At 35.7% G+C, this 11,870-nt stretch overlaps 1 protein-coding gene across 1 annotated transcript; it reads right to left on the reverse strand.

The window, feature by feature from the left end:
* Positions 1-638: 638 nt before the first annotated feature.
* Positions 639-6,545, reverse strand: wdr73 (WD repeat domain 73). Its single transcript, XM_028471183.1, has 8 exons — positions 6,422-6,545; positions 5,436-5,503; positions 4,855-4,940; positions 4,569-4,657; positions 3,427-3,494; positions 3,192-3,353; positions 2,039-2,401; positions 639-1,083 (listed from the first exon to the last, which is right to left on the reverse strand). The coding sequence occupies exons 1-8, from the start codon at positions 6,478-6,480 to the stop codon at positions 851-853; spliced, it is 1,128 nt and encodes a 375-aa protein (XP_028326984.1). The 5' UTR covers positions 6,481-6,545; the 3' UTR covers positions 639-850.
* Between the last annotated feature and the right edge of the window lie 5,325 nt (positions 6,546-11,870).

The following is an 11,870-nucleotide window of genomic DNA, read 5'->3' on the forward strand; positions in this document are numbered from 1 at the left end:
CTATGAAGTGATGCATTTGATTGTTGTTTGGGTCATTTTATTTTTTTTTGTAGTTTCACTATGTCCAGTGATTATTTAAAAAATTTAAATAAAAAAATAAAATACTCAGTAAAGGTTGGGTGTAAAAATTTAACAAATTACTTTAGTTCTTACAAAATGTGCTTAAGGGTTAGAAGTAGCAAATTAGAGTGGTCAAAAACAGACAGAAAAAGTAATAAAAAGGGTTCAAAGTGTCAATATTGTCCTAAAAGTGGCATAAATGGGGGTGGGGAATGTCATTTATAAAGTAGGAACAATTAGTTTAAACTGGCAAATAATGGGAATGACAAATTGTAAATATGTTTAAATTGGCAAAAATAAGCATGATATATTGTGAAAAGAGGTTAAAAGTGACAATAATGGGTCAACATATGTGGTGGAAAGGGTTTGTAAGTGCTGAAAAAATCATGAAAGTCGAAAAAATGTGCAGATAAGGCATTGAAATTTGATGGAGAAGTGGCAGAAATGCAAGTAATGCAGCAAAAATACATTAAAAGGAGCAAAAATATGGCAAGAAAAATTGATAAAATTGGGTTAAAATATGGTAAGTTTGGTGTAGTTGCAGAAAAATGGTAAAAATAAGCAAAAATGGGCTCAAATTGTTACAAATTTTCTTCGTTTATTGAAGGCATCTGGCGACCCCCTCCCAGTGTCTCGCGACCCCAAATGGGGCCCTGAACCCAAGGTTGAGAACCCCTGCTCTCAGGGACAGCAGATAACAGATAACCTAGTTCTTTGGTTCTCAGGTGAAGTCAACCTCACATCTTCACATAAGTCTAAAAAAAATGCTCCTGCGTCCGTTTCCTGGAGCTCAGGCTGACTGATGTGGCTCCACCCAGTCCCAGACGTGCACGGATCCATCAGAGGCCGCAGACATCAGAGTCCGCGGCCGCTCTGGATGCCAGGTGTGTGCGGTGACGACAACAGAAACGTCGACATTGGAGGACACGGCGTGACCGCGATGCTGAAACAGTGACTCAGCGACAACCTGTGAGTCTGTGCTCCATGAAGACACGTTGTAGATCTCAACAACTCCCCCAAAACCTGATGGAGAACAGAGTGGAGACCCTTATATTAGAGACATAATCTAAACAGAGTTAATGATGGCGTCACACTGGGATAAACCGATAACAGAATTGAGGAAAAATGCGCATTTAATGAAAATATAATTTAATATTAATGAATGCATTATAACGCATATATAATGCATATTATAAAGCACCTGTGAGAGGGGGGAATACAATCAGGCAGGTTTTAATGTCAACAATACATAAGAATATTTGGCTTTGGAAATGTTCATTATGGAGGGTGCTAGAAATAAACTAGGGCTGGGCAATATATTGAGATTTCCGTTTTGCCTATTACCTCTCTCTCTCTCTCTCTTATATAGCTTATTTTGCATTTAAATACTCATTTTAGGAGTCTCTGCTTTTGGTTTTGGTCCGTTGTGCCCAGCCCTAAAATAAACATTTTCTTCAAAGAAAAAAAAAAAAAAAATTCTAATAATTATTTTATGCTGGAAAAAAAACTCAAAACAAAAGAAACTACTGTATTAATCACATTATTGCCACCAACATTGCCATGAATCTGATGATACAGAACGATTCACGATTTGCATGTCACGATACAATATATTCCGATACTAAACAATACAATATACACCTACAAATTTCACCTTTACTAGTACAAGATGGTATGAAATACTATTTATTTCATTTTTGTTATTAAAAATCATTAAAAAAAATTGATTTGGACATTTTTTGGATATGGTAATAATGGTGAAATATTGCAATACATCGCCGGATCGATTTATTTCCTAGACCCTTATTGTTGGAAGGTAATAATAGATGGCACATTCCCCTTCAAAATAAAAGCAGAAAATAAATTTCTGATTTCAATGACCCATTGGAAAAAGATCTGTGACCCACTATAGGGTCCTGAACCAGCAGTTGACAACCCTAGAAGTGGAACTGTGTGTCCTGTGTTGGTATAAACAAACCTGAGACTGAGACGTAGTCGTGCAGCGTGGGAGACCAACACACTCTAATGTCTGGGTTTGATCTCTGAGCGTTTACGTCCAGCTGAGCTCGACTCACAGACGTTCCCGCGTTCCTCAGGTCGGACACCACGGCCACGCCCACAGAGGAGAGCCTGATGAGCCTGCTGCAGGACAGATGTGGACCAGCGCACACATCTGCCCACCACTGTACAGACTCATGCGAGGACTCTGGTGGTGGTAGAAGCTGAGGGGCGGCGGACGTCCGCGTGTCAGCGACGTAAACGCTTCCATTGGTGCAGCCGGCAAGAAACACGGCCTCGCTTTCAAACTGTAACGAACTTAAACGATCGGACGATTGTGTTTCTGTAGGGAAGAAAAATACAGAACATCAGGGTTGGGATCAATTATAATTGTAATCACTTAATTGATCAGTAATTACAATTATGGCGTAGTTATAATTGGAATTGTGCTTGGAAAAAATGGTTGCTGTTGGAATAGTAATTGAATCGTAATTGAGTTTAGATCATTAACTTTGTAATTGTAATTGACATGAAAATTCAATGTTAAAACTTTAAATTGAGGGGTACACTGACACAGAAAAGGCTCCAGACACCAACACCAAAATATTAGAACCAATATTTCCATTGATTAGGAAGAAGATAGATAATGTTTTAATGTATTTTACAGCTGATTTAAACATTTAGTAATTGAGTGCGTCATTGTAATTGACTTTCAAGGGGGAAAAAATAATCGTAATTATTTGTTCATTTTTTTTCCTTTTTTCTCTCTTTTACCAAAATGCATTTAGTAATTGAGGGCGTAATTGTAATTGACTTTCGGGGGGAAAAATAATCATAATTTCACTGTAATTGTTATTTTATTTTTTTCCTTTTTTCTCTCTTTTACTAAATTACATTTAGTAATTGAGGGCGTAATTGTAATAGACTTTCAGGGGGAAAAACATAATCGTAATTGAATTGAAAAAAATTAAAAATGCCTGTCAACGTAATCATAATTTAATTGTAATTGAACATGGGTATCTGAAGATGTAATTGTAACTGAAAAATGTAATTGACCCCAACTCTGAAGAATACCACAAAATATGTCTATTGTGACTGTTTCTGTGTGTAGAGTAGAGATCAAAAAGTAGAACCTAGTTTGTAGACGGTGAGTCCTGAGCTCAGCTCTGTGAGCAGAACGTCGCTGATCAGACCCCCGTGTAGAACCTGGGGTGAAGGCGAGAGCTGAGCCGCGATCTTACTGCCGCCATCTGACAGGCTCCTCCCCTGGACCAGTCCCGTCCTCCTGATGACGTCTGTCGGACCACAGAAAGCAGGAAATGAAGCGTGGAAATGTCGCCTTTTCGTACAGAAAAGATTGAGACTCACCGCTATCGTCTCCTCCGAGCTCCCACAGCTGTAGATCAGAGCTCAGACCATCGTTAGTCACCAAACAGCTGCAGGAACACAACAATGTGTTTAGTGCACAATCAACACATATTGATTAATGTCCATATTATCCACTTTGGATTATATTGCAATTAAAGCTGCAGTATGTAGAATCATGAGACTTGTATAGAAACAACAAAGCTCCCCCTCCCCTCCCTGTTTCAAAACCTGTCGTTTCTTACCGTTATCCTGGTGAATGCGCATCAAGGTGGAGCTCTTTGCGACTTTTTTTCTCTATAGAAACTAGTGACAAAGGTAGGGACTTTATTGTGTGTTATTGGAGAGTTTTCTGATGCTTTAGAGACTCTGACATGAGAGCATGCAGCAGCGGCTATGAGCTCCTCCCCCGCTACAGGCTCACACAGGCAGCTCAGAACAAACCCACACCACTCCGCATGCAGACTGTAAATGAATTGATAAGCTCCTCTTAGGTTTAGATGTGATTTATCCCATCTGTTCTCACACTCCCTCTGAAACCAGAATGTGGGGAATGACTGTGCGCGGTCATGGACCTCCGTGAGTCCGTTCCTCCTGAGTATGTTTGGGACTTTAAACTGTTGCTTCGCCACCTCGGCCTTCCTTTTTCCTCTTGCTTTGCCATGTAACCGTTGTATCTTACGAGGACGTGAACCCGCATCGACTTTACATATATAGAGCCAGGAGAAGGTGCACAGGTCCTGTTTCCTATCAAAACACTTTGAATTACAATATGCTCAAAGGTGATTATTAATCTTTGAACAAATGAAGCAAAAAAAAAAAAACACATACTGCAGCTTTAAACATGTAAAAATAAAAAATAAACTATTCTAAAAGCAGCTCAACGATGATCAGTGAAAAAAGAATGTGCCTGAATTTTATTGTGTCATAGAGGATGTAAATTCGGGATTGTGTGTGTGTGTGTGTGTGTGTGTGTGTGTGTGTGTGTGTGTGTGTGTGTGTGTGTGTGTGTGTGTGTGTGTGTGTGTGTGTGTGTGTGTGTGTGTAAAAATCAGAGGGAAAATATGTTGATGTCGCTTTCCTTTGAAGGCCTGGTCGCTATAAAACTAAACTGAATCCCCTGTTGTGTGTTAGTTGAGGCTCACCGTGTTCCCGGAACGTGTGTGAGACAACAAACTGCTCCTTCTGTGAATCCACCATATGTGACCTTAAAGTCTCGTTCAGCACAGAGACCCTAAACACACACACACACACACACACACACACACACACACACACACACACACACACACACACACACACACACACACACACACACACACACACACACACACACACACACACACACACACACACACACACACACACACGTAAACATGTATGCATCCAAATGCAGGTAAAAAACAAAACAATAAAACCTTTTATTCGTACCTTATTTTTATCTGCTAACAACTTCAGTGGCAAACGAAGCTCCAGAATTTCATTTTTTGATGAAGTGTAACCAGCGACACACACGGCTGTAAAAAAAAAAAAAAAAAAAAAAAAAAAAAAAAAAACATCAAACACTGATGACGAGAAAAATCTGAAAATATCAATTATAAAAGTTGAATAAAGATACATTTTTTGCTCCAATTTTGCCAGATCGGACTCTTTGTGGATGAAAAAGTCATTTGTGAGTGGGTAAAAAGCTGAAATATAAGAAAAAAAACTTAAAACTGCTTCGAGGGAGAAATAATCTGTTCTACACTTAAACTTTGAGCTAAAAATTGTCAATTACATCCAAATTCTGGAAGTAGTCAGCATTGAAGCAGGTCAACTTTTGGTAGTAATGAACTCAGACTACTTGGTACTAAAAGGGTAGAAATCATGACAGCGCAGCAACAGAATCCTAAAAAACAAATTTGAAGTAAAGTATTTATAATGTTGAGCTTTAAACTAAGGACGCTGAAGGTCACTGCGTCACATGACAAGGAGGAGGTTGATCATTGGTCCAAATAAATCCATCCTCTCACTTTTTTCTGACGTCCACTCGATCACCTTAGTGGGATGTTCGAGCTGATACACATGGAGATCTTTATATCTGAAACACATGGAAACTGATTATAACATAGAGTAAAGAAAATGAACACATGAAATAAGACGGCCAATATATGTCATGTCTACTTTTCTTTTTGTATTTTCTTGAATTTACTGTATTTGACTATTTTATTTTCAGCTCTGACAGATTAAAGAATTATGCCTTTAAAATATAGGAGCTATGAGAGTAAAGTCTAAAGTTAGAAGTCTACAATAGTATGAACATTTGCACGATTTAAAAGTTAAGTATATTTGTTTTTTTGGCATTAATTCACATGTTCAAAATTGTGTATTCAAGCTTTAGAAATCAAGGAGCTGGACGCTCTTTTTCAGCCAATCAGGGATCTGTTCACAAACCAAGAGGTGCAACACTTTCATTTAACATGTAAATCTTATTTTATTTTATTTATTTTTTTAATCACTAATATCAGCCTGGTTTGTGTTAATCTTTAAATTCACATTTCGTAAATTGTATAATCTATTAAAATGATAAATGAAAATTATAAAAACCGGACTCCATTGAAAAAAGTTAGCATTGAAAGTGTTCAGTTCAATCCATCAAAACACCCTTTTGCCATTAGCTGTAAACTAATTATTAAAAATGTATAAATATTAGTAATGTATGTCAATATGGCTTCAGGGTTAACTCAGTTAAGTCAGACTTATGTTGTAAATATCTTGAAATGAGGATAAACATTTTACTGTATTCGTAGATTAAAGCTAAAATTTACAGTTTAAACGTAAAGCCGAATTAAAGATGAATGAATAATAGAGCTAATAGAATTGTTGAGGTGTTTTTTTAGTGCTTTGTGGAATGGAAAAAGCTAAGTTTGTATTTTGTCACGGTTTTTCAACGGACTTCGCTCAGTGCAAAGCGTTCACGATAAAACCAAAAACTACGACAGTTCAAAGTTTAACTCACGTTTTCAAAGACTCGATGAACCAGTCATCTAAAACATCCTCAAACTCAGAGTCCTCCATCAGATCAACACTGTTTACACTGGAGTTTACACATGATGATGATGATGATGATGATGAACCGCCAGACCACGTGAACTAATCCTGACCAAAAACCACAGCGACCCCTGCTGACCTGGAGGCGAAAAAATAGATAAATACCATTTAACTTGTTCCTGTAGCAATGTTTTATTTTTGGGGTTTTTTTTTTGTTGTTGTTTTTAACCTTTTATCCTTTTTGAGCCAATGTACATATTTTATTTTATTTTTTTTAATTCCAAGGCACACCACTAACCAAAATTTAAAAAAAAAATGAAATGAAAGTAAATGTCCCCACTGCAGGATCAATAAAGATACTCTACTACTCTAAAGCAGAGAATCTCAACTGGTGGGTCGGGACCCAAAAGTGGGTCGCGGACCTGTATTGGGTGGGTCAAAAATAAATAAATACTTAAAGTCTCTCAGGTTGGGTTGGACTTTTATTTTGACAGGCCTGTTGTGAAAGGCTTGTTGCACAGGCAAATATATAGATTTATGTTTAAAAAAAAAATTCTATGGATTAATAAGATTCAATTTGGTTAGTTGAATTGTTAAAAAAAAAAAAAAAGAAAGAAAAGTGGGTCATGATTTAAAATTGGTTCGCAGGGTAAGACCAGTTGAGAACCACTGCTCTAAAGTGTCTTGAATAGTAATCAAATGAATACAAAAAAAATAAATAAATAAATAAATAATAATAATAATAATAATAATAATGATAAATATAATACTTTTTTATAATTACATTTTTATGAACATCCCAATAGTCACAATTTATTGCAATTTTTACACTTAAATGTCATAATAATGATCTTTTTTGACCATTTCAGCTTAACTATTTCAGGTATTTTTTAGTAGAAATGAAAATTGAGCACCTGTCCTCTTGTATAAAATATAAAATGTATTTAATGTATTATCAATTAACAGAATATGTGCACATTTTTTTGAAAAAGTACTTTTTTTTTTGGCAAGATTTTAAAGCCATGACATCACATGGTCAAAGAAAAATCAGTGTCAGAGTGGCCTCAAATTAGCTTTGACGTGAACATGAAACAATATATTATGGCTACTAAATAAGTATTTAAGTATGTAATTTCATTCCTGGACAGTGATAGTATAGTGCATATTATTTTAGACTGGGAATGAGTAATAATGAGACGTCTGCCTTTGGCTCAGGTTTGTACCGGAAACAATCAGAATACCACAAAGACTTTATCATCTACCATTATTTCTTCTTGCAACGGGTGGATCAGCTCGAGATATTCTTGTCTTATAATCTTAATTAGATTATGTTCACTTTTACTTCTTAAATAAATACATCTTTAATTGGTATATCATTTTTGGATTATTTCATTATTGATTAAATATTTAAAATGTCGTGCTTTGACAAATATTGCACAACATATCACCATGAAAACCTCAAATCTGTTTTCTTGTCATTCCAATGTTGGGTTTCAATACATGATGAAAACTACACATGTACCAGGAGAACATGCAAACTGCCCAAATAGTGGTCTAAGCTCTGAGGTCTCCCCTCAATGGGCATTTAAGCCAGCCAACACAAGGCAGAAGCACTAACCTCTACAACAGGGGTTCTCAACCATGGGGTCAGGACCCCATTTGGGGTCACGGGACATGGAGAGAGGGGGTCGCCTGATGCCTTAAAAAAAACTAAGAATATTTTTTGAAGAATTAAAGCTCATTTTGACTTATTTTTACCCTTTTTCTGCCACTACACCAAACTTGTCATATTTAAACCTTTTTTCATCACTTTTTCTTGCCATATTTTTGCTCCTTTGAATGCATTTTTGCTACATTACTCACATTTCTGTGGCTTCTTCACCAAATTGCCATATTTTAACCTATTTTCATCACTTTTTTTTTTTTTATCCTTTTAGTGTATTTTTGCTACATTACTCCCATTTCTGCCACTTCTCTATCACACGCCATAATTTTAATGCCTTTTCGACAAATTTTTTCTACTTTCAACATTTTCAGCACTTATAAACCCTTTCCACCACTTTTCCCACCTAATGTTGCACATCTCCACCCATTATTGTCACTTTAAACCTCTTTTCACCATATTTCATGCTTGCTTTTTGCCAATTTAACCACATTTCCCATCTGTCATGCCCATTATTTGCCAGTTAAAACTATTTGCTCCCACTTTTTAAATTACAATACTCCAACTTTCCCCATTTTTTTCACTTTTAAGCCAATATTTGACACTTTAAACCCTTTTTACCACATTTTCTGTCCGTTTTTTGGCAACGCTAATTTGAAACTTTCAACCAATTACTCTGATTTCACCACCTTTCAACAATTTTTGGTCACATTAAACCCATTTTATTTCTGAGTAAAACAAGGATTTACATCTTTAAGATGACTACGTATGTACTAGGGCGCAATTAATAATAAACTTCCTTGATAACAGCAGACATTATTCAGATGAATAAATAAATGTGGTCATTACAGAGTCATATAATAATGGACTGTAATTTGGCTGACTTTATGGAATATAAATGGGCCCCAAAAACCTTTCCCCTGCAATCATGCCATTCTCTCTAATGCATGTGTCAAACTCAAGGCTCGTGGGCAAAAATCGGTCCATTCTGGCGTCTAACCTGGTCCCCAGCATCATGGTGCACAGTGTAGAAACCACATGGTGTTTGTTCTTGAGCAGATTCATAATGATCTTGTCCTTTTCATTTTCACACAGAGATATTCATGTGGGTTGTGATTTTGCAGATTCAGTGACAAATAGTGGTGTGTAAGAAAGACTAGCTCCTCTTTCAACCTTTCAGCCTCGATGATGCACAGCAGTGTAAGGGCATTGTGAGAACCTCTTTCTTTCATGATTGCACTGCAGCAGTGACGTGCACAAAGGTTTGCAGCAGCTGGGAACTCATGGACTCTTTCAAAGCAGAACGACGACCAAACATGTGGAAAAGAGCCATTTGGTCTGTGTGGAAAAACTACAAAATCACTGAGCTTCTCTATTAAATTTGAGTAAAAATATGTTTTAATGTATATGGTTTAATGTACCTCACTATTAACAGTATTGATTAAAAACCTATATATATAGGAATCCTTATTCATTGTTTTTAAGTCTTTTACTTAATTGTACACTTATTTAATGTTTATTCTGTATTAAAATATCTGTCAAACTTGTCACTAATCCTGTCTACTCTGTGTTTTTAAAACAGTTTAACAAACATTAAAAAAAAAACAAATTCCAGAAGAAAAATATGTGCTTGAGTCACAAGGCATTTGTGATATCAAAATTAGATCACGATCCAAAAAAAGTTGGGAACCACTGCCTTATAGGGAAGATACAGAAATGAGGAACTTTGATTTATTTGGGGAGAAAAGGTGGGATTAAAAAAGCACACATTTAACCCCCGCCCATTTTTCAAATATGTAAAACTGAACTAAAAACCATTTTTCCTATATGTAAAGACGCATTTTTTGTAAACAAACATCACAGATTGGTTAATAAATGAACAAACTGAATAGAACATTTTCACTGTAAATTGTAGAGAGAATTCAAAAGTTTTTAAAATGCTGCAATTTAGGGCAACATTGCAAGATATGGCAATTTGTGTGTTTTTGCAGTCATTTTTTGTATTTTCTGTAACATTTTCTGTTTTCTGTTGACATTTTGTGTGTTTTTGCAGTCATTTTGTGTATATATTATTAAGACGCTCATAGAGGAACAAATATATGCAGGATATTTTTAGAGGCTGTACAGTAATTCAGAATCAAAATGAGAGTTCCACATCCTCAAACTAGGAGACATCAGCTGATTGAAATCTCTTCCACTTTGTCGAATAACTGTTCAAACTTGAGAGTGAAAATGTTTTCCTTCCAGTTGACATAATGTGCTCCTTTACATTTCTTCTTTCCTTCCCTGCTGTTGGTCCTGCTGTCTGACAGCACAAACTGAGTCACATCCCTGCCACTCTGCCTTTGTGTTTACGCCCATCACTGAGGGAACAGATCAGCGTGGGCACAAAAACATGGACATGCAGACATGGACACATTCTGAATCACAACCTGATGAGCATTCTGAATAAAGATCACCCAGTCTGCATGTTCTTCTCAAGTATACGCATGATTATCATCAATAACTCCAGTGTCCTCATGCAGTCCATAAAGGTCTATCAGTGAATGTTAGCGCAGTGTATATAGGAAAAAACACAAAAAAACCCCCAAAAACACATGAAGCACAAAATCACACAAAAACATACATAATGACAACAAATTTACACTAAAGACTATACACACATTATGTAGACAAAATCACACAAAATAACATAATGATACATAATAACTTCAAAAATACACAAAATGAAAACAAAAACACCTCACCAAAAACATACAAAATGAAAATGGAATGTTACATAATAATTAAAGAAATACACAAATAATCAACAAAAACACACAAAATAACTCAAAAAACATAAAAAATGACAACGGAATGATACATAACTTAAAATTACACAAAATTACAACAAAAACAAAAAATTACTCGAATAACATACAAAATGAGACTAAAAACAACAAAAACCAAAAGAAAAACATACAGTATAACTTAAAAAATAGCAGTAGACAAAATGACAGCAAAAACACACAAAATGTACTCCAAAAACATACGGAACGAAACTAACAAAAAAAAAAAAAAAAAAAACACAAAATAACTCCAAAAATATACAAAATGATGTAGAAATTATACATAATATGACAACAAAAACACACAAAACAACCCCAAAAATGTACCACATGACAAGAAACCCTAAAAATAACTACAACAACAAAAAACCTACAAACAGTAAAAAATACACAAAAACACAAGAAATGCTACAGCATGAAGAACCAGAGCGTAGGAGAAAGCCAATGATTTATTATGAGCGCATTGATTTCAGTTTGACAGCTTTAAGAGACAAAAAGAACGAACCTTTTGTTCAGCTTATACACATGGTGCTGAACGAGCTACGCTAACTTCACTGAAGGTCAAACATTGATTAAAAAGATTCATAGTGAGATGTGTAATGGTTCATGAAAGGAAACGGTCAGAGATTGTCATGTCGAGGTTGACTAACGACATTCTGATGATCAAGGCCACAGAAAATTGTATGCTAGTGAACTCATCCAGTCATTTCTCTCTCATCCTCAATGTTAGATAACGTTTAAAAAAAACAACCATGTTTTATGTTGGAGTTTTAAGGCTCTTCTTCTCTAATGGCTTTTATAAACTCTACAGTTTTCAGTTTAGTCAGTAAAGGTAAAAAAAGAGCATGTTTACAATATAAAAGTTTGAATTGTGTGCGTCTGCATGTGTCAAAAGAGCTATTTCAGAAATGTAGACAAAATTAAAT

This window comes from Gouania willdenowi, chromosome 16 (genome assembly GCF_900634775.1).
Source record: "Gouania willdenowi chromosome 16, fGouWil2.1, whole genome shotgun sequence".
NCBI lineage: Eukaryota > Metazoa > Chordata > Actinopteri > Blenniiformes > Gobiesocidae > Gouania > Gouania willdenowi.